At 40.2% G+C, this 24,355-nt stretch overlaps 1 protein-coding gene across 3 annotated transcripts in view; it reads right to left on the bottom strand.

Moving 5' to 3' along the window:
* ptpn13 (protein tyrosine phosphatase non-receptor type 13) overlaps positions 1-19,997 on the bottom strand; it is a 45,881-nt gene extending 25,884 nt beyond the window's left edge. For all 3 annotated transcript variants that reach the window (XM_044011947.1, XM_044011948.1, XM_044011950.1), the window contains exons 1-7: positions 19,666-19,997; positions 13,371-13,490; positions 9,656-9,822; positions 8,123-8,188; positions 5,863-6,048; positions 5,611-5,698; positions 2,230-2,838 (exon numbers count right to left, since the gene is read on the bottom strand). In XM_044011947.1, the coding sequence (XP_043867882.1) occupies positions 2,230-2,838; positions 5,611-5,698; positions 5,863-6,048; positions 8,123-8,188; positions 9,656-9,822; positions 13,371-13,485 (1,231 nt within the window). In that variant the 5' untranslated portion in view covers positions 13,486-13,490; positions 19,666-19,997. The remainder of the gene's footprint in view (positions 1-2,229; positions 2,839-5,610; positions 5,699-5,862; positions 6,049-8,122; positions 8,189-9,655; positions 9,823-13,370; positions 13,491-19,665) is intronic.
* Between the last annotated feature and the right edge of the window lie 4,358 nt (positions 19,998-24,355).

Here is a 24,355-nt window from a genome sequence, read left to right as displayed (position 1 = left end):
GAGGACACAAAGCCACAATAGAGGAAAAGAATGCTTGGTTGATGGCTCTGTCAGCATTTTAAAAAAAAAGCTGCCTGAAAAGCATGGAGGCAGCCGGAGGAGGAAAAGGAAGAAGAAGAGGTAGAAGACGGTGGGATTTACCATTTGAAACTACGTACTAATCGCTCATGCTCCTCGGCTGTCCCTCATCTGTCCCATGTGACCACTGCATTAAACTAGCCTGCATATGGAGACTTTACCAAGAATCCGATAATCTTCCGAGGAAAACGTAAAGCTCTTTGGGATGACTGCTGACTTGCTAAACAATTGTGTTGTGTGTTTTTGCGGCCTTGGGTGTGTTTATGGTTATTAACTTAATTTGCACGCGATGTGTGCTCATATCTGTGTGTTTACAGTCGTATGAATGTGAGAGGAACGTGGCTTTATAGCATGTGTGACAGTAACATAGCAGGCTAGAATTAAGCTGGCCTGTAATTAGAATCGGCCATTTGGAAACCTCTGTACCAGTGACTCATTCATTCTGTCTAAACACTGCTGCACAGCCACCACCAATGATACTTCGTTCAAGCCAGCACCCAGCTCCCATCCCACATGGTGGTTACGGATGGACACGCAACCTACAGCTCGTCCGCGTGTCCGTCCGCTCACGTGAGCCTATCAATAAGAGAATTTTACCACTCAGATGAAAACAGCTAATGAATACCTTACATTCTCTTCCAGTTTGACATTTTCTATGAATCTCAATGAAACTGAACTGAAAATGTCTTACTCAAAGCTGTAGGGCGAACCCTTTAAACGTAAACAAATGTATGTTACATTCAAACAGCTGTCAATTAACACAAAGCTGATTAACCTTATGAGCTTCACATGACTCTCTCTGTATTTCTCAGTATGGTGGTGTTTAGATCTGTTGTTGCCAAGCAACAGTTCCAGACTGCACACAGGAAGTGATTATTTTCTTTAGACAGATGGAGGCAACAGCAACTTACTGCCTCTGAAAAGGTCACACCAGTGGAGTCCCCCAATGTGAGATGCGAAATGAATGCTATGAAAGAGAACACAAAGAAGCGCCCCTGGAAGGTTGTAGAAGTTAATTCTACTGCTCAAATGTTCAGCATTTTTACGGGATATATTATGCTTCTTGCCCTCTCCTGCCCCAGTGTTACAGCTGTATACACACAAACTCTCCCTCTGTCAGGTCTGATAGTATTGCCTGACGGCATGTTTTCAGATGAAAAACGCAGCAAATAAAGACCAAACAGAGGTAGAACAACAACAAAAATCACTACAGGCCAAGCATGGCAGCTGTAAGACTGTACACATAGTTTCAGTCACAGACTGTAGCTGAGTACTGAGGTGGGATTTTCCGGTTTGTTCGACTCAGCAAACAACAAGTTATTCACCAGTGTAGTCGCCCAGGGACTGCAGGTTCTGACAAAGCATTAGCATCATGCATAACACAATAATGACACATGACTGTGATGAGACGTGCGATGAAAAGCCCATTATAATAATTATGACAACAAAATAAATGTTGGTAATCTGTCAGCAATGACGAAGGTGCAGATAAAAGAATAAAGCCCCAGTTCAGTGTCATTGAGATTCATAGAAAATGTCAAACTGGAAGAGAATGTAACAATGCTCATTAAGGGATGAGCATTGTTTCAATTTAGGCCAGTGTGCCCAACATGGGACACTATGTTATTGCCTGTATGTGATCAGTAAAATAAATAAATAAATAAAGTGTATTTATCAATGAAAAAACAATAGAGCCATTACGAATACTTGTCTGAGATTCAAGAGATATCGGAGTGTTATGTAAATATTACGAAGAACGAATCAATCGTAGAGAGTGCGGTGAATTCCCTTTCAATTATCAAGGAAAGCTTAAGAAATGGACATAAATAGATGGCGTGTAAAGAATCAAAAATGTTGAAAGTTAAATTCAAACCATGAATACTTTTTCACCTCCGGCCTCTTAGCCAATCCCAGTGAGAAAAAAAAAGGGTCTCAGAATATTAATGTAGAAAAATGTGTACGTGGTGAGAACTTATAGGAAACTATACCGGCACTTAAAGAACCTTATCCTGAGCAAGAAACAAAACTGACTAAATAAATTTGTCAGACATTGACACTAAATCACAGAGCACCAAAAATCAACATGTAAAAGCATGTTTGAGTGTGTGACTGCTCCTCTACACTGCACATTTTATGTTCAAGTATACTCACCATCTACTGCTTGTCTAAGTGCCTCAAGTTTCCTCTGTCTCTCTTTGATCCTGTCATAAGCGCCAGGAAGGCCTGAGCCTACGGACAGGGCTGAGTGGTGGTGAGGCTTCCTGGTCTTGAGCCCAGCAAACTCAGGGTAGAAAGACTCCTTCTCTCTGCCTACAGAGCGGGTGCTTAAGGCACTGCTGCCCCTCCGGGCATCTTCCAATGCCCCAAAACGAAGAGCCTCTGGGTCAATGCAAGCCAAGTCCACAGAGGAAGCCCATGTCTTCTTGGCTTGAGCAGGGCCAGGGTCCCTGCTGTGGAAGGGTAGAGACCTCCGGTCCAGTTCCACTGGCCGGTATTTTTTGTGTGGTTGAACAGGCTGCAGGTAGGGATAGGATTGTTGGTGATGAAGAGAGGGGGCTTTGGAGTAAAGTTCTGTGGGAGACTCAGAGTTGTGTTGATGATAGTCAGACAGGTTATACTGTAGAGCTGCCGCCTCATCCCCCTTCAGCAGGCCCTGGATTGGCAGGGAGCCCATGGAACGACTGAGGCCTCGGTTAAGAGACGTCAGCTCCTGAGTCCTGGCTCGATAACGCTCCAGAACCCTAGGGGCGGCACTCCTACCTGAAAACAGGATAGAACAAGTGTTTGTTTTTTTTTGGTTTTTTTAACCACAATGTGAAAATGTCACAGTTGAGAACAAAGCAAATGGTTATCTTGAATAGTAAAAAATTAAAAAAAGGAACAAGGAGGATATATTCACTCAGGAGAGGGCTGACCCTCTGTTTTCTCCATCAACAACTGCACATGATAAAGACATGCACCAATATTCAAAAAGTATTCAACTGATGAGGAAGAGGAGGACCACTGAAATGTTGGCCCTTCTAATGTGTCACTTAAATAAGTGTGAAGATAATGCGCCACTGACTTTAGACCACACATGTTGTTGGCCAATGTTACAGTGAATTTCTGCTGCCTCAAAGATGAATCATTATTGCAATAAATGTAACCTATGTAAATAACATAGGTTTGAATAATGTTGCTCTTGTATGAAAGTAGAGGAAGTCAGTTGTGGTTTTAAAGAAAACATCAAACGATTGTTAAACATGCTGAATAAATGCAAGTAGTGAAAAATTATAAATTGAATGAAATCATAATAAGTCAAGATACAGCTCCCCATTGTGGCTCATAATAAAAATGGACAGGCTTTTTAAGTGACTCGCATGAAATTTTAATGTTTTTCTCCATTCACAATTATCACAATAATAGAAATTCACCACAATTAACTTTTTGTTCGTGCTTTTTAATCACAAAGAGTGATGATATCATATTCTGTCCCATCATCATGTACAAGTGTATAATCCATTTGCTGGCCAGCAGCTTTATGAAGGCAGACATCTTGCATTTCCATGTTACTACAGTAGCCTGACCTGAATGAACAAACAAGCCAAACCATGCACTTTTGAAGTTTTGAAGTAGAAGCTTACTATGCAAAGGAAGAAGGACAACATCCTTCCTACCTTCCTAACATGCACATAGTTCCCTAATACACTTGGGAAAGGGAGGGGAGGGCGGAGGGGCATTTCTTACTATCTACACTCTCAACATTCAGCGAGATGATTTCTTACATCTTGAATTCAAATGCAAATTTTATGTTAGGCCCTAAATACAGATTACATGTTTATGTCATGTTTACTCCACATATTCAAGAGCAAGTAGGTATTTGCCGATATGATCAGATATTGGCCAGATTAAAATGTAAAAACTGAACTTATTGTATCATTCAAAAAGGGTCTATAATGACTGTAACAAACTGATAAGGTTGTCATATCGATATCGGTATCAGACACAAACAGCTACATCATGCCATCCCTAATCCCTAGCAAGGGATTAGCATTTAAAGCTGCAACAGGCAGTTTCTAGGAGGAGGCTGAAATGCAGCTGCCATGATGAATAAAGAAAATTAAATATCTTACAAAGACACAAAAACATAAGAAAAAGCAATTGCTGCTCTAGTACCTACTCTCTCTGTGCACATCTGTTTTGTTGAGTAGCTAATTTTGTCTGCATTGCTTAAAAAACAATAAAACATGCTGCACCACAATAACAACATTTTTTGCCAGACATCCAGCCCATCTATTACTGCGTCTTTTTTTAATATTGAATAATGGATGTCGGTTTCTTAGACTGTATAAAAATCTGCCAACGGGGCTGTGGATTTTAAGAGACGGAGATAAACAGAAGGCAGACATGAACACGAAAAGACCAAAACAAAACAAGGACAAGCAGGAGGAGACGTCGAGTCGTGTAGAAATGCTCCATGTGGTAGTTTAATCTACAAAGCCAATGTTTGGTCTTAATACTTCAAAGACAAACTGTCTTCCAGAAAGACAAGGACTAGATCGAGTGAAAAACAGGATGTCTTTTATTTATTTATTTTTTTCCAAAAGCTTTTGTGGACTTAATACATGTGTGGTGCCGCTGGACTACAGCAGTGAAGAAGTGACGACGTAAAATATCCAACACGAACAAAGAGACAATGACTGAAGTCCCTTAATAGCAATCACAACTCGAAAACACTGGAATACAGAAGGGAACATGCCGCTCCTTGAGAAGAAAGACTCTGAAGAAGTGAGTAATACTCTTTGCATGTACTTTCCCTAGGGCTGGCTGGTGCTCAACCACGGAAACAAAGCACTGATACAAACAGCAGACCAGCAGCTTCACTAGTGTCTCCAAAATATGCATCTGTAATCAATGCCATGCCATGCTTACATAATAGCAACGATAGCCATGTTTGCGCTCAGCTCTGCTTTCCATGGCCTGGAAGAATGCCGGAGTTCTCTGAGAAACCACTGGGAGGATTTGGTCATATTTTCCTGAATCAAATCCGATTCAAGGTTGTTGCACTGTGTTGTTCCGTGTCTACAGTTATGAACAGCTTAACAACCAGGGAAACCATTTACATCCCAATGAAACAACACTAATATAAACAATGCTAAATATGAATAAGACAACAATCACACACTGTAAACTCACCTTTTTTTAAAATCAAGAAAGAATAATGAAATAAAAACCCACTATACTCTTCCAAATTAAATTGGAATATTATTTACATTATCTTAACTTATCTGGGGTCAGGTTGCTCCTAGTTCCCAGCTGTGATTTGTTGTTACTCACATGAAGATTACCATAGGTGAACAGTTATAGCATGGCCTCCATTATGCTGATTTGACAATAGAAGGCAGATATACACCACTGGCACCCAAGACATCTAAATTATTATGTAAATAAATGACTTCCAACAACACTGAAAAGTTCTTTTGACAATACACAAAGCAGATACAGCTTGTGTACGTGTGAAAGAGTGAGAGTTAACACTTCAGCTCATCTTACCTGAAGGTAAGCCTTTGCCCCTCAGTCTCTCTCGAATCTCCTTACTCCTCTCAGGTAGAGACTCTCTATCAGTCAGCAGACCGTCCAGCTGAGAAAAAGTGGAAGAAAAAGAGAAAGAAAAACAAATAAGGGGTCAGAGAATCTTAAATCATTTTATGGCAGGTGCATATTTTTGGAATTAAGAACATGGTGAAATAGACAGGAATGTTGACTTTGACCCACATAATAATAATAAAAAAAAAGATTGCGTACCTGAGAAAGGCTGCCAAGTACCAAGCGAACCAGTTTCCTGACATAGGAGAAGGGGGGGTCACAGCTGGAATTTCGGATGTGTTTGCTGCAGATGTCCAGCACCGTGCGCATCGACATTCGACTTATGGTAACATCATCACACATGTTGAGAAGTAGGCTGTTTAGATGTTCCCCCAACTTCATCGGCTGCATCACAAACACAGTGACCGTTAACATACAGTAACAGAAGAAGAAGTGTCTCTGCATCTCAAATCTGTTTTGACACGCTGGCTTTCTTTGTGTTCAAATGAGACGGGACTAAGCCTTGCCACCTTGGCACGAGTCCATTACCCTCTTTAAACATTTTGTTATGCCTTAACTTGTAACCTTCACTGGTATTAAATCATTTGTCCATCAAATCATGGCACCACATACAGGGTTTTAGCTTGTGTTTTTCCATTGTGAAGATATCTGGCACTGGTGCTAGTGTCTCAGGGTGAATAACATTTTTTTTCACAGTGCTTACACTTCCAAAAGATTGTATTCATTTCTCTCTTATCCTCTCCATCGCCTGACTGGACAGGGCAAGTGAGAGGTGTGGGTAAAGGTGTCAAGTCGTCCACAGCTTTCTCACAACTCAGCAGCACTGTTTATTATAATCTCACGATCGAAGGGTTCAACACTACTGAACCATTTAACTTGAATCCATTTCAAAACTACGCCCTGTCCAAGTTCTCTTTTATACTTAGAAACACATGATAAATTTGGAAACTGAAAGGGACTGAACATCTGTTTCACTCAGTACATTTCCATGCACACTTAAGGCCATTTAATTGGACTAGCGCCCTTGTTCAAATAAACACGCACTAGCGGAAAATCAATTTACTGAATTTAGTATATCTGACAATGGCAATATGCCTCCCTTTCAGCTCGTTAGCATTTGGCTTTTTAAGGTTCACCTCTTATCTCACAGACCATAACAACTTTCAAAAACTTTAGCTGGTGGCTAGCTGCTGAACCCACGTTGAGCGGTGAATTGCCCATCTTTAGATTTCTCACTACATTTTTTTGCCTCATCCACGCTGCTTCTGTATAGTTGAGTCGACACCGAGCACAAAGAATTTTGTAAGACAATAAGTGTATTTTTTTTTTCTTCCATCAAGCAAACTATGACTATATCTAAATAGCCAAGGTTTGCACTTCATGACTTTAATTAAAATTCCTTTTCTACTAAACATGCATAAGAGACAATGACATGTTCTATTTCACCTCGTTTTGTTACACTCTCCGCAGCTGCCTCAAGCAGCAGCCACTTAAAGGATGAAAGAAAAGGACGTGATCAAAGTGGATAAACCCTCACCTCTTAGGCAAAGTGGAGTGGGGAACAAACTTGCGTGTGATTTACGTTGTGTCAAACATGTGGGCGGAACCTTCTCACAAATGTGAACACACTGTGCGGATTGTGTTTTACACCGGGCGTGCTCTTCACCCATTGAGGGACAGTATATTCCAGTGCAGTGGCATGAGTGAGTGCATGGCAGCTTGCACAAGATCAGATATTCAGATATATATTTTGAAACTATTTTTAAATGGTAGGTTCTCATTAAAAAAACAGTGTCTGCTTCCACTTTGGCAAGAGGGAATTTCATAAAAGTCAAACACTGATATCCTTAAAATAATAACTGGTATTGATAGGTTTTACAGTGTTTCTTTGGGAGATTTTTAAAAACACTATCCTCTTTTTCTTGTGACCGACATGTTGCGCAAATCACTGACATGAGTAAAACTATTAAAGCTACTTTAGGTGTGTCTCATTCTGTGACAACCATCGTTAATTATAGTAGTTCTCAACACGTCAAGTGAACTGATGTCATAATATTTGTCTCCAGTCACATCACATGAGCACTAGTGTGCAAGAAACAAGTTTATTATTGCTCAATGTTAATAGTCTAGTGCTTTGGATTGTAGTGCTAGTCAAGGTTAGTTTTTATTCATATTTTTTAAAAAGATGGAATGTTTAAAAAACAGTTTACAGCCATTGATTCAATTTTATGTTGACACCAGACTAAGGGACTTGTTGAGAGGGTAATATTGACGTGTTATGATGAATCAAATAAGTACTTCTCAATGTTTCAATTGTGTTGCAAAACAATGACAGAAAGCACAAAATAAAATACTAATACCATTTAAAACAAGTTCCCATATTACTATATACTGTTTAAACAATTATTATTACTCTCTCTATCTGTTTGGAGGAAAGTATGCATTTGTGATGATGTACCTGACTTTGGGGGATCTCATAATCTGCTCCCCAGAACAGGGTCATCCCCAGAGAGTACATGTGCATCTGCAAAAGAAAGCATCACTTGAACCCAAGAGCCAAGATTAAAAAAAACAAAAAACATTTTAAAACAGATAAACAAATAGAGTACAAGAAGAAAAGACGAGCAAACGGTTTTGATGCTGTCAGATAAAACTAGGCACTGACCCCTTCTAAAATAAGTCTCTTTGTGAAGGAAAGACAGAGACAGGCTTGAGCTCAACAACTGCTGGGTTGTAATAAAAGGAATTCATTCTTTTTTCGGGTGGAAAGAAAAAAGAAAAAAAAAAACAGGGGCTTTCAGTCTAAATCCAAAAACATTTTTCCATTTCCCTCTCCTTATTACCGTGCACTCATTACTTGGAGAGAAATCACTTCCCCTGAATGTTGGGCTTGGTAGAGGGAAGAATAATTCAAGGATTGCCAAAGAATGCAACATAGCCGTCAAGGTCTTTTAGGAACAAATCTCACAGTACAGATTTAAAGACACACACACACACACCTCCAGTCAATGTGGAAATTTTCAAAGCCACGCACATAAAAGCAGCGATACCACTGCATATGATGAAAAAGTGAATGGAAAATCGTGGCATTTGCAGCTGACGTATATCTAACCAGTCTGTGATAATGAGAGAAGCAGATTACATTTTCTACACTGAAATAACTCAGCTGGGGAGACAGGCCTAGGGCTGGAAAACTGACTCAGCACAAACAGTGTTGAGGTCTGTGGGGCTGTGCCAGAAACAGGAATCCAGTCATGCAAGCCTTCAGCTCTTCTACCAGAGGGGCAGAGTTAAATAGTGGGGGTGTGGTTCTGAGACTATGTAAATGAGGCTATTTATTACACTGCAGGAAATAATATGGCTTTTCTCGACATCAAAACTATATTGGACCTGATGTGCTCCAACACCCGATTATCCCATCACAACAACAGAGGGATTTAATAGCCACAGCTCCACACATAATCGCAGAGAACATAAAGAGGCCAGATGTATTGGATGAAAAAGTTCACAAACAGAACAGAAACGCTATTAACATGTAACATGTAAACATGTGGAAGCTGACAACAACAACAACAGAAGTTGCTACTACTGGATATTTTGCCAGTTTGTGCATTTTTACATGTTATTTGCCTCAGAGACCACAGAGGGAAGACATTTAGTGAGACATAAACAATATAAGGTATGTGTAATACATTTATTGTATTATATTTTGTGGTTCCCACTTCCTGGTTTGCCTTGCCACGTCACATATTTTATATTGTCTGACTTCATGAATTGGAACGCAGCCTATGTTGTTCTCCTTTAATTGTTGTTGATATTGTTTTTGTTTTTCTTGCTCCTTTTGTTATCTTTTAAAGTATAACAAAACAAAGGTTTAGTGAAATGTACAAGCATTAACAAAAGCTTTGGAAAGCAAATGTAATGCACACTACTTGAGAACAACAAAATATGGACTTCTAAGATTCTGGTACTAGATGAGTAGACTTTATACCTTCTCTATGTCAGAGACTGAAGACAAGGAAACCCCCTCCAGGACCTCTGGAGCTGTAAACGCTCTTAAGTCCTGCTGGGTGACATACTCGTCCATGAATGAGATGTTGCCAGAGGGCATGAGCAGGAGGGACCAAGGAGAGATGATGAAGCCCATGGCTGCAGGGTCTGGAGGAGGGAAACACAAGTCAGCAACTGCAGATATGATCAGAATCAAAGGGGGAAAAAAAGGAATAACACACAGATTTTATTTATTTTAATTCTTTGCTATAATCGCACAGACACGCCGGTAAAGTAAAGTGTCGTATTAAAAGCTCAGCACCAGGTTCAAATTTTGTCTAAGCATTTACACGCGTGGACCTATCCAACCACAGCGAATGTTTCTCTCTTAGGATTTTGGCGTTAATGGAAACTCAAGACGATTGAAGTAAACAAAAACACATGTTGCTTTCTTTGCCTGCATGAAAATAACTGTAGAAGCATGGAGGCAGAGCGGAATGGCTACACAGCGTAATTCTCTTTTCCTACAAACCCGCAGCCAGTGCTATGGTTAGAGAATGTTTTAAAAATACACAAAGGAATGTTTGAGCAGCGCTGCAAAATTCTTTTCTTCGACTGAAGCGAAACTCTGCGCACAGAAACGAACAGAGGAACTGAATTTGAGGCACTGAATATCTGCTTTCAAAAGCTGGAATTTACTATGTAAATAAAAGTTTCCTGTTTAAAACTTGTGTGAGCATTTGGAGATCTCACTTAAAAGTGGACTGGGTTACTAGGTGTAACCCACACAAAACTTTAATCTGAATAAGCAAAACCAGAGCTGAGCAGAAGCGCATGACTCAGCCTAAGCACATTTTGTTTTTCTGTGGGTAACGCATTAAAAAACAATTTCATCAACCCATACACATTGATGGATCTAATAGACACAAACTATTCAAAAATCACACCTTTAGTCTGTGTCATTTGATTACCCTGAGACTTCAGAGAAAACTAGACCACACACTTCAAGTTCTTTATCCCATAACAGTGTGGTTTGCCAGCCTGATGAGCTGTTCTATACGTACTTTCTGTGTCTGAGCTTATTAGAAGTTGTAGTCACCGGCTGTCCGATAATGTTAACACTCAAACACAACTGTGTGCAAATGCATTCAATTCCCAAATAATCACATCTTTACCAACAGATATGGAGTAGTGGGTGAGCCCAGCAATGTGTGGAGCACAGGAGCAAACAGCGGGACAGACAAGAGAAACATGTGAGCATGTAAGACACTACTTTTTATACGGCCCTAAATATTGTGTAGATGGGTGGAACTCTTCTAACAAATCAGAAATGTTCACACATCACTTATTTAAACAAATCATTCCTAAACAAATACAGTAACTAACTGCTACTGTTAAACCTCAGGGGAAAAAAAGAAAGCACTTGTGGTGAAGTGTTTGACGACGTGACGCCATTCACAATGTTTGAGTCCAGTCAAATGTACATTACCTCCTTTCCTCCACAGTGACTGTCACCACACAGGGAGAAAACTAAAATACATGCACAGCTTGAAGTTAATCTTGATTTATCTTTCAAGAGTAAACCAGCAAAAAAAACAACCCACCACCTTCGCCATTAATAGCTGACTAGGTCATCTAACAAACTGCCCAACAAATGAAAAAAGTTTAAATGGCTGCTGTCATTTATCCACTCTTGTGGTAAACATACTTCTTTACATAGCTCAGTGACTATATAATAGCTGGTTCTAACATCTGCTCTTCAGATTTTAGCTTCACTCAGCAGTCTAAAACTGTACGTGTACACGAGAGGCCACAATTTACCCAGGATAGCTACACAACTACACACTGAAGGAAAAAGGGGGACTTGTTGACAATCGCAGTCACGGAGGATGAATAATCAAAAACACTACAAAATATCCAACCTCGCATATTGCCCAGAACATTATCTCCATTTTAGACAATCGTCTTGTCATGAACTCTGGGGGAAAAATCTCACAAACACTTCACACTGATAAGGAGGGAATTCCTACATCATCTCAGAATTGTTAGTGATGGGATTAGTCTTCAGATGTTGAAGTTCGTCAAGCTGGTTTATTCAGAAACACACAGCCAAGTCTAGTGTTGCGCAAGTCTGGATAACTGATACATCCCTCCCACGAGCCCTCTTGTCAAAGTTCTGCTTCAAAACACCGGAGGACGCCGTGTGTAGTAGAACTGGGAATTTTGGCTGCACTTTCTCTGACATTTTTTCAAAACTTGCTCGCTAGGTTCTGGCTATCGTCTCTGCTTCAGCTGTGTTCATCTGTCCGGCGTGTTGTGAAAACTTCAGTCACACATTGCGAGAGCATGGGCAGGTCAATCGGTTTGTGACTGACAGGTAACACGGCAAAATATTCCATATGTTTTAAATTAAATGACCAGTGGTGTTTATTTCAGTATCGTGAGGGCTACAGACACCGGATTTCTTTGTGGACAACTTTAATTTCTGATGGCTATCGGGACAAAAAGGAGGAGATCAACAAATAAAAAAAGTTTTGGAAACTTTTATGCAGCTCTGAAATCCTCCGCTGACTCACATCCTGCCTGATGTCCCCAGAGTTAAACCTTCTTTAGTCACCCAATGCTACAAAGACACTGTCACAGGACACAGGACATGCATGCCCCCACACACAAATGATTTGCACAATGATTAAAGCACACAAGAACAAAACCTTAGGTAACTATGCGATCTGCAATCCTGTTAATGACGCTGAACCAGTTTGGAACAAACGGACAGCTAAATGTTTGTGTGTTTGAGTGTTTTGAATTTACGAAAAAAATAAATCTAAGAGTAACTTGAAGGGATGGTGGTTGTAAAAGGTATTGACACATTATGAGCATCACATTTACTGCCTTTTTCCCCTGAATCAGCCTGGAAGCCAAACACTTAGTTATGATAAGGCTGCCTGCAGGGACAAATAAAAAACTTATTTTAGCCATGTAGCAAAGGGTTCATTTGATAAAATCTACACCTGCTAAGATCTACTGTAACGTACAACTATGTTCTCTGCTTTATCTCACTGTAGACAGCTTTTTGGAGCTGGACACTCCAAAAAAATTGTAAACCACTCATCCTCCCACACCATTTTTTGGACTCACAAGGACAAAGGAGCTGCAGTCTTGTTTGGTCAGTTTGTGTCATCAATGTAAAATCAAAGGATTTCCAACTTTAAGTCATAAAATATAATGCATTTGAGTGTACTGATGGAGGCAGCAGTGGATTAACAACTCATGGTGCCATGGAGTAAAATGTCTAATTTTAAACTCCAGGTTCCAGCCTGAGTGTAGAAATTATTCCGCAAGTCTTTTTGTATTTTAACTTCAGTCTCGGCTCGTAGCCATGTTATTAGTGAAAGCAATTGTCCGGGTCCCAGGCTAGTTCATGGAAACAGCTGTGAATTCAGTGTTGATAACTTTTCAGTACCATATACAACTCCACTTCAGATAATCTATAAAAATGAAACTATAAATTGAAAACAAAAAAAAGAGAAAGACAATGTGTCTATATAGCAAAGCAAAAAACGTGTTAAAAGAGAAAAGGTTGTGTAAAAGAAAAAGAGGAACAAGTTGAGTGGGGCTGAGTACTGTATGAAAGAAAGACAAATCCATGAGGTCTGTGAGCATGTAAAAATATTTCTAGGAAATGTCCCTACAGACTGGATTCCACATGTTCAAACCTTTGTGGAAGAGTTCCTGGAGGCTCTCCACACTCTGGCTGAGCACTGCCCAGACCTCTTCCTCCTGGAGCGGACCTCCTCGAACCTCCAGGGCTTCTGCCAGAGACACATGCATCTTCCCTGCGCAGAGAGTGACAGAGAGACATGTGATCAACACCAGGAAATAACCCTGACAATAAATACAGATAAATGGACACAAATAAGCTTTAATCATAAAAGAGGGGGGAAAGCACATATTTTTCTCCAGTTATACAAGAAGGGAGTCAAGTAAAATAACATAAAATCATGCAACAGATCACCTCACATCTCTATTCACAGGAACAGCATAGTATTCTATGTATTTCATGATTAATCTACTGTAGGTAGGTCCCAAACACAAACACCAGTCCTGATCAACATTTCTTCTTTTGCACCAGCCTTTCTCACCTTGTGAGTGTGGAAGTGTGTTTTCTGCATCACAACTGTTGTTGTTCAAGATGTCGAATGCTGAGTAAAGTAATTTTGTTTTATTGTAACAAATTGAATTTCTATGTGGAGCAATGTGCCGTTTCCAAAAGTAGTGTCTCTGCATTTGAGAGCTTTTCTACTCCAAGGAATCTTGGCCACAAAGAAGGATCTCTTGTATCGAAAAGGGTAAAAGTGATTTATTTTATCTTATTTATGTTCTCTGAGACGAGACGTGTTTCAAATATAAGATGATATGTTCACTTGAAAAAAAATGAAAAAGTTCATACATACAGAGTGGAGGTGGAAGTGGAGGTGCACTGCCAACCTCAACAGACCTTTTCACAATGACAGAGTATTAACACCAGCCTTCAACCAACGAAACGGTGCTGTGGTCAATTATCCAAAGAGAGCACATGCAGATTGAAAGCATATATAAACGGATATCTACTTTCAAGGCTCACAAGATGTGAACTGTCACATGCAATATGTGCAGTAGGGGTGGGAATCACAGGGTACCTCGTGATACGAAAAGATTCACGATACATGGCCCACGATACCAATAATATCACAATACAATGATTCATTGATATTCGAGATATTGCACACAATCATATAGTAATCCATCACGATATCTGTCTAAATGAAGATAAAAACATCTGCTTAAAGTCAATGTATTGAACATGGATGGGGCATCTCTTCACGTAGCTTTCTCCGACATTATCCCGCTGTAAACTCCCTCTTCTTTGCCAGGTAACTTCTGCCCAACTCATTTATTTCAGCAGCGCCACCGTGAGGAGACATGAAGTAGCGACGCCAGGCAAGTGAAACTGAGAGAGACGGTTTACTTTAGAGTGCCTTAAGCGATATTTTCCTTGTGCAATATGACGTAGTGAAATGTAGGCTAGCAGCAAGGACAAATGCATAAAATCAGGGCAGACTGGTCTGATGTGTTGCGTGTGCATAGAGTATGTCAAAGTTGTAAAGCAAAATATCCAATAAAATTCTGCTAACATTCCAGAACTTCATTCTAAAACTACAAAGCATTTCTGCACAGCACCTGAAATTAACAAAACTATAGTGAGTGATTTTTACCACTCTGGAAAGAAAGTATAATTTATTGACCCTAATATCACATATGTCTGAAATCATGCACAACTTCAATAACAAGCATACAGAGAGGGTGGATGGAATCAGGGCAACACCAGCCAACTGGTGCTGAAGAGCATGGGTTCTGCCACCAGATTAAACTAGAGAAAGCACTCAAGAGAGCTTAAACCTCCATCAAGTCCGCTTGGTTTTCATATCTGAATCACCAACAATATCTAAAACTACCCAAAAAATGTCAACAAAATCCATTTAAACTGTTTGAGCAATGCTGCTCAAGGACAGACAGACAGCAAAAACATAACCTTTTTGACAGAGATAATGACCAAGAATAATAGCTGCCATACAGCTCAAAAGGATAAATCCAGGAAAGTCAAATTAACCAAAACAAATCAGAAATCATGCTGCTTTAACTTTCAAACTATGCATGGTACGATTATATACAATAACCTACATCTACTTTTACTGTTCCTCCACTTAACATGACAAAAAAATGTTTTGATTGTCATCGATGATATTTCTCAAAGCTTAGCACACGATGAGGGAAAAAGAAATAGGCATGGCACAACAGAACAAGAAAATGTGTTTTTGGCCGGACACCAGTTCCTTTCTGGGTCAACTGAGAGAAATTCATAATTTTTACAACTGACATCTTTTCTGATGTTTTAAACTAATGTCACTTTTCCTCCAAAAGCTTAACCAGAGGACATCTGGCTGTGTCCTGAGATATTGCCACTGAGGCTTTTGCTAACAGCAATGCACCTGCAACGATACAGTCACGGCAGAGGATGTAATTACATGTGGACACTGGACAGTGTTGAGTTTGTCTTTTCACATGTGGCATTAAAATGTGTGCTGAATGCTTCTCCTGTAACCACTTGTGATCATGTCTCACTTCCCTGCTCTGAATGCAAATATTAGTGTTACTATTACTAGTAGTGTTTGAGGAAACCAAATGACTTTAGATGGAGGTTTTTATCCAGTCAGAGTTTACAGATGTGTACTATGAAACTGTGTGTGTGTGTGTGTTTGCATGTTCTCCCTGTCTCTGGGTACTCTGGTTTCCTGCCACAGGCCAAAAATATGCAAATTAGGTTAATTGGACACTCTAAATTGACCGTAGGTGTGAGTGTGAGAGTGAGAGTGAATGTTGTTTGTCTAGTAGCCTGAGCAAAATAAACATTCCAAAGCTCTTTGTATTAATGGGTCACTAACATCATCAGTGTCAGTGAAATTTAACTGGAGGCAATACCTGAAAGAATATCCTGTCTACTAATGTGGTTTGGGGGAAGAGAGTAAATGAGTAAGCATGTCACAGGCCTAGTTGTTAATGCAGGAATGCAGGTTAACCATTCTAGTAAATGGGAGGCTTGGAGTGAGAGGCGAAGTGGGTTACTACCCATCTTGCTCATTACCCATGAGAATGGGGAGAGCGGGTGTTGTGAAGACTGATTGTTTTGTGGCCCTTGTTATTTCAACAGAGACCTACAGTGGAATGTTTTTATCCGCACTGAGACTGCTGTGCAGGCCAGCTACGCTCTCATTGGACTATGGTCCTACTCATTATTGAGGGGGCTTAGGAGGCATCGGCCCAAAACAGCAAGAGCAGACAGCCTTCACCACATCACCGCCTCATTCTCTCTCACTCGCTCTCTCTTTCTCTCCCCCCTTTTCAAACAGTGGGGATGTTTGTTTCTAGGTATTCCCATGTATTCCCACACTATAACTTAGAGCAAAAACTTAAAAGGGGCTTAGAGTGCTGCTGCAGCAAAGTGTTTGAAAGTTAGTCACAAGGATTTTAAAGAAAATAATCCTGGAAACGTGATAGCACTCTTAAACTCTGCACTTAAGTGAGACTATTCCTTCCCTCCCACCTTCCTGTCTGTGATACAGCTGCAAACCATGAAATGATTTCAAACACCATCACCTGAAACATTGCTCTATGGCTAACAATAACCCAAAATGTACGAATGATTTTAGTTTCTGTTGCTTTCATTAAACTTTCATCTCCCCAAATGTGCCAGGAACACAAGAAGCAGAAACAGCCTGCACAGCTTTCTCCCTTTTATCCTAAATCTTTGAAAACCAGAGTGACTGCACTTTTCAGGGAAATCACCCATTAAAAACACACCCGATTCCACTTCTACTTCCAAAAGCATAACTCATAACACAAGATATCAGAAGGAATTTGCTCGTATCCTCCAAATATCAGCACTGTGGTCTCAGCTGGCAAAAACATTTGGAACAGAGGCTGGCAAGAAGAGGACCCCTATGCCAACATAGAGGTGAAAATCTTCCTAAAGTTAGGAGTGCCAGGAAAATTCAACTACAAACTCTGAGTGAACCTCTATTCCCAGAATCATACTGTATCATGCAGACTCCAAGCACACGATTCAAATTCAAAACACACGTTGTCGAGGAAGACCTGGATCACAGTGTCTTTTAAACCAACAGGACTGATGATGCAAGAACTTGTGTTGTCAAAATGCAAACCGAAACCAGACAGTGGGCTAGTGTGATGGTAAAGTGTAAACTTTTCCGCTATGAATATACAACATCTGATATATCCTTGCTGCAAATGTGTAAAGGAAAAATTGTATCACAAACTGTATTTACAGATGTGTCTTCCTCAATCTTGGGATGAAAACAGTAGCGGGAATAGAGCACAAGTGGTGACTCACCTCAATAAAAGGGCAAACCCAGGGGCTGGTTTTCATTAACTGTACCCTACTTACAACTGGGGCAATTTGCTTTGACATGCTTTTCCAGATTCTCTTACAATGATTAAAACACAGGCATTTTTCTTTTTGAGGGACACAACATTGCCCATTACATCACTGGACCGAGTGTCTTCCAGTTGTGGAGCAGTCGTGTGTGATTAACCAGTAAGCCACCCTGGATGTTTAGTGTCTCAGCACTGTCAGGGTGAGGAACAGCCAGAAAGGACTATTCCATGATTTCAGCCCAGTTCTGGACCGACAGCCCTCACTTCTCATTTTGGTCTCAACCTCATCCGCTCCATTTCTCTTAATCACAGGGTTACTGCGAGTACCGTGACATGCAGAGCATGGTTTTGCAAAAACCTCACTCCAACCCCCCTTCTTCCCTTCCAAAAACACAAACCCAACCCACTGGCTATTTTTCCTATGAACATGCTCACTCACACACGTCTCCATCAAATCCTCCTTGGATAGTCAGCTTGCCCAGTCACACAGCATCCCCACTTTCCTCTTCAGTCTCATATCTAAACCCTCACGACCTTTCACCTTGAAGCAACTTCATTACTATTCTATGTAATGAAGGGGGATGGGGAATGGGGAACAAGACTGACTTAGTTCAACCCCTCCATAAAACCTTCAAACTATGTCCATATGACTCATTTCTTGAAGTTCTGCTACACCTTGTATCCTGCCCCAAAAATTTAAAAACGCAGCTGGCTCCGTTTTCATTTGAAAACGTCAGGGCTGCATTGTAATATGGATGAGCAAAATCTGAGACTTTTGACAACAATGATGCAGTTTCTCACATTTGCCTCTGGACCGGTTCTTGTCTACCACAACCTGACTCTCAGCTGTTCACCTTGTTGTCAGTCTACAAAGAAATCCTTCTGCTTACTTTTCACCCTTTTTTGTTTCTTGTTAGTAATATTCTCTAGACTACACAAATGGCTGCAGAGGAGATGATAATCTTCCTGTTTAGACCAGCATGTAAATGCCCAGTGTGCCTGAACGGTGACATGACAGACGTGTTAGTAGGGATGCAGATTACTGAGCTAAAACGTTAATCTGAACATAATGTACTTTGATAATTTTTGTCTGAAAACATGAATCTGTCCTGACACATAATGAAAGGCAACATGTTTGTTGGTCAGAAACACACAAACGGTGCAGGTGGATGAACATAAAGGAAGTGTTTGTTATTTTAATACTGATGTCTGCCCGAAAGGAAATTAATTGTATGGTCAAATACAACAGAGATTAAAAGCTCTGTCAGAGGATCTTTGTAGCTCAAAGAAAGCATCTGAGGCCAACATTGTGATTTGTACGTTAGCAAGAACTTAGCACAAGAGTGAAGTAAACAAACATTTTTTGTCTCAGTTTAGATTACATAATCATGACTTTAATACTGATTAACATAACTGTGGTAACCACTTTAGCCATAACTGAGATACACTATGCTGTTTACACATTAAATCTGAACAACTAATCTTTTGCGTTAAACAACGCAATTAGGATATCACAGTGGCTGCTATTTTATTATTCCTAGGACCCCCTCCAAGACGAGATGATACATCTCAATGGGTTTACAATAATAAATAAAGTGATTGAAAGCAAACAAGTTTGAGTGCGAAGGCCCATAGTTTGATTGTGTCATCTTTGTTGAAACCTCGAATACAAAAACAGCAGCACTCGTTCGCATGTTAGCACTTCATACTGTACATTAGTAAATGTCAGTAGACACAAATATCGTTCAATTTATATATTTTTTTCACCCAAATGTAAGAATTTATATATCCTCAACTGAGGCCCACATGTAGTACCTCCAAAGACCAACAGCGGGCCGCAGCCCACACTTTGAGAGACACTTTAAAACGGCGTTTTTTAGCCTCAACACAAACCGACCGAATGCCTCAGTTTTCCCGGTAGAAGCTGCCGACGGTCACGTCAAAGTTGGCAACAACACAATAAAGTTAAAACACATTCACACGACCTTCTTTTCTTTTATCAGCTAACAAGAAACTTACCGGACGAGGAAAGCTAGAGAGCGAGTTTCGGGGTAAATGTGGATGCTCCGGCGAGGTTGCTATGAGTGAGCACACGAACGGGACCAGACGCCATCCCATCCACAAAGCAACATCTTGGAACGTTCAGCAGCAGAAGCGAGGCAACAGGTTAAAGCCGCCGATGAATATCCACTGCACCGCAGCTACTCTTTTACGAACAGTTTTTTAAAAAAAAGAAAGAAAGAAAAATTAAAAAATATACATAAACAAATCTGTTCCTAGGAAACTGCTCAGAAGTCGTGTTTGACGGCGGCGACGCGGCATCGAGCTGCCGTCCTGTGCAGCCAAGTTACCATTACTGCTGAGTGAGGAGCTCAATAACCCCTCCCTCCCTACCTCAGAGAGAGAGAGAGAGAGAGAGCGAGAGAGAGAGAGAGAGAGCGCGTGGGCAGACTGGAAGTAACCAGACACCTTACTATGGCTGTCTATTGGCTCCTGCTTAGGGACTGTCATTTAACCGTTTCCATAGTAACACACACACATACACACACACACACACACACAAACACGCTGGTTTTGCCATCTTTGTGAGGCATATATAGACATAACGTATTCCCTTACCTTAAAACCTCTTAATCCTCAAATCCTCAAAAACCACGTTAATGTTGTGTGGACCAGCCAACATGTCCTCACAAGGTCAAAATGTCCTCTCAGAATGGGTTTGTTTGACAATTGGTCCTCACAGCCTATTCAAACACACACATACACATAAGTGTGTGCAGCTATATACAGTTTACACCTTAGCAATAAACTTAACCAGTTCATCAGTAATGAGATTCTGCTTCATTAGCACCAGGTTTTGGTCTTCAGGGGGACTACTGAAGAAAAGGTCCTAAAGAGGTCATAAAATATTGTTTTCTTTTCTCTCATTTGTGTGTCTCATCAGTTTTTTTGATCACACTTTTTGCTGATCTTGTATATAGATGCTTTGACTTGTTTACAACCATTTACATTGTTTAGTGTTATCTAAAGTTTAACTGTTATCTATTTGTGCCCTAAAATAGAGAATATACCATAATCTTCCTATCCTGACCAAAAACACATCATCATCATCACCACCACCACTTTTAATGCTTTTCAATGGAGATGATGTATCATGTGATGCCTTCTTCTGCACCCTGTGGACCGCGTGGAACTGCTGACACGTGTTTCTCTATAAAATAAAATGAAGATAAAAAATACGAGTAAAATGGATCTAAGGGGGAACTTATTTTTCTGTTTCCCACAACATCAAAGCTGTCTCATCTAACACTGCCAGGAAACAATTCACTCTTGAGTACTTCCTTCCCCTTGGTGCACTTCAAAGCAGCACCATTCATATTGACTGCCTTGTGCCATCTAGTGGCACTTGCCTATCATTACATTTTTCTTCTTCTGCCTTGTGGTGAATGGCCTCTCTATCTACTATATCTCTTCCTGCCAGAGCTTGTCAGTGCTAAAAAGCATGACCTTTATCTCAAACTGTGGGCTGACGTGATAAGACTCTTCTAAGACTGCCAGATTAACCCTGGTTTTCAGGCTTTAACAGAGAGAGAGAGCGAGAGCAGATATTCTTGTTTTTCAGTGTTTCAGCAGCTGTTGCATGAGTATAAAACATTTAGGGTGCTTATTGTGATCTCAATTTTCTCTAATGCAATAATGCAGACATGGACGTCTTGGAATAAGTCCGTAATAAGTGCTGCTCCAGATAACTTAAGCTTCAAATACTGCATATGCCATAGCAACATTGTGTAATTAGACACACACATAGGGACCTGTAATACCTCATATCCGCTTGCTCATTATAAACCTGTTCATATGAAGACAGCAGACAACCACACAAACACAATGATCTTGTTAAATATAACAAATATGGTCAATCTAAAACTCTGTAGCTCTCAATCTACCCTTTCTATCCAGCTCCTCTCCTCCACTTGCAGCTTCTTTTTTTGTTACTGAAACTATGATCATTTGTTACTCTGAACTAGGTCACAAAAACAAGAGCACCGAATACAAGGGATTTTACCTAACTGGTTAGCAAATGAATATATATTTTAAGTCTAATTTTCCTCACATAAGAAGTAGAGCTGCAACTAACGATTATTTTCATAATCGGTTAATCTGTCGATTATTTTCTCGATTAATCAATTAATCGTTTGCTCCATAAAATATCAGAAAACCTTAAAAAATGTTGATCGGTGTTCGTCAAACCTAGAAATGATGATGTTCTCAAATGTCTTGTTTTGTCCACAAACCAAAATGATTCACTTTTAATGAATTATTGTTAATGCAGAGCAAAGAAATGAAGAAAACACTCACATTTAAGAAGCTTAAACAATCGGAAATCTTGTTTTAATCATGAAAAAAAGCTTCAAACTGATCATTATCAAAATAATTGTCGATTCATTTAGTAATCGATTAATCGATGAATTGTTTCAGCTCTAATAAGAAGTGTAGAGTCACAGGAAGGTTGTGGTTCTGGTTAAGTCTGAGCAGAGGAAACTGTTCGGGCCAACAGGGTCTTGATAAGTAATGTCTTGTGAAGTGTAACTAAGAGGTGCTGAATTTATGATTCGTTCAATTTATATCAGTGCTGTCCTTAATACCTCCCCATCACAGCTACAGCCTGAGCCCCCGAGGGCAATTTGCTCTCAAGACTTGAAAGAGTGGATCTGCCTGTTCTGACAGCCTGAGAAATGTGGAGTGTCTGGTCCTGCAGGTTGAAAGCATGCGGTGAGTGGACTGGTTAGTTCAGCTTTTGTGCCCACCTGGAGAGCATTAAAACTTCTCTTCATCACCTTTCAGAGGAGTTCCTTGGTCTGCCAAGAGTTAAAAAAAGACATGAATGAACACATATGATGTATTTGATGTGAGCAACTTTGGTGGATACACATTTAAATTTCAAAGCTTTTTTCCAGGCATTTCTCTACCTGAAGCACCCACATCGGACTTAATACATAAACTGATTTGGATGTGCATACAGTATCTCGCCCAAGCAGGACCCGAGACATCCTTCTACTCTAACCTACATATTACCTGAGGCATATCAGGGGCTGAGCTTACATTACTGCTCGCCGCTCTCACTCCATTTACTGTAACAACTCGATGTTAATACGGACAGCAATATTCTGATATATACCGTCCTGAATTAAACTGCTGTTCTTCATCTGTATATCTATTCAAATTTTGTATTTTGTATATTCTATTAAACTGATTTATGTTTTTAACTAAATCATCTCTTTGACTGTTCCGTAATTTAACCCCCCCGAGATTGAAACACACATTAACACAATAGTCTGATTGCATATTCTGACTTTCATAACCTGACTCGTAACTAAAAAAAAGGAACAGTCGTCACAGCATGTGGAATATTCACATCACACAGCGTGTGACGTCTTATTCAGATAGCAATGCTGCCCTGTATTTGAGTTTTTGCAGCAGTGGATGTTTAGCATGTATGACACACAGTCATCTGTCTGTAGTGAGAGAGAGGGAGAGAAAAAAAGGGTGTTAACTCTAACAGAGATTACAGCTGCCATAGGAACAGGAGTAAAGGATGAAATGAAAACGATTCACGGAGATCAACAAGTCTATATTCATTTTCACCAGAAACCGAGGTCAGGAGGATTCACTGTCAACACTCGGACGACCTCATGACCTCAATCCAGACAATTATAATCTCACCTCCTGTTGGGTCTTCAGAGTAACATCCGTTATGCTTGTTATTACTGCATGTCAGTGCTTACAAAAGTGTGGGTCATGGCCCACTGGTGGTCCTTGGAAGTATTGCAGATGGGCCTCAGAGAGGGATATGAAATGTGGGCTAAATGAAACAGTATTTAATATATCAATAATTGGGTCAGATGTCGGTAAAAAAAGAAAGCTAAATGAAAGTTGAATACAATGTATAATATTTTTTAGCTTTTAAAAAGCACATCTTTTGTGTCTAGCGATATAAGTGTGAGTATTTCACACTGCAGAAAAAATACTGTGTATCAAAGGCTGTAATAATTAAAAACAAAAGAAATCTACTTTGCATGTAGCATTTTGAAAACAAATCATATTTCCTGTTTTTTTCCCCCATCTAAAATCTTTAAAAATTAATTAGTATTTCATATCAATAATCAGGTCAGATATAGGTCAAAACAGGTCAGTGAAAGTAGAATATAATAATGTAAAAAATTTTGTGTGACTAATATTAGACCCAGCCCTTACATAATTTATTCCGAAGATGTAAAACGACTGATATAGTTATGTAAATATTATGGAGAGTGTGATATTGTTAATAAAAAGTCGTATTGTTTTGACTGTGTGATGCCCATGTTTGCTGCGGCTCGGAAGGTTGAATGTTCTGGGACATAGATGTGAGATTGTGAGCAGATCATACAAGAAGCTGCATGTTTTTCACTCTGAGCCTCATGTTCGCGCTGGCGGGACGTCGGTGCGGGATGGGAACATCCCCTCCCTTCCGGGGCGAGACAGAGCCTCCTCTCTCTCTCTCTCTCTCACCCTCCTTCCCTCCTCTCCTCTCCCCCATCTCTATCTCTCTCCGTCTATCTGCTCAGGCCTTGACGTCAGACGTGCTCCTGTTGTGTTGCTATGGCAACATGTCTCCCTCTGCCCCCTTCCTCTCTCCCTCCCTCCCTCTCTGCTCTGGTAGGTCCACCATGGT

This window comes from Solea senegalensis, linkage group LG21 (assembly GCF_019176455.1).
Source record: "Solea senegalensis isolate Sse05_10M linkage group LG21, IFAPA_SoseM_1, whole genome shotgun sequence".
Lineage (NCBI taxonomy): Eukaryota > Metazoa > Chordata > Actinopteri > Pleuronectiformes > Soleidae > Solea > Solea senegalensis.
Note: the sequence above shows the minus strand (reverse complement) of the source record. Positions and strands in the feature narration are given on the sequence as shown.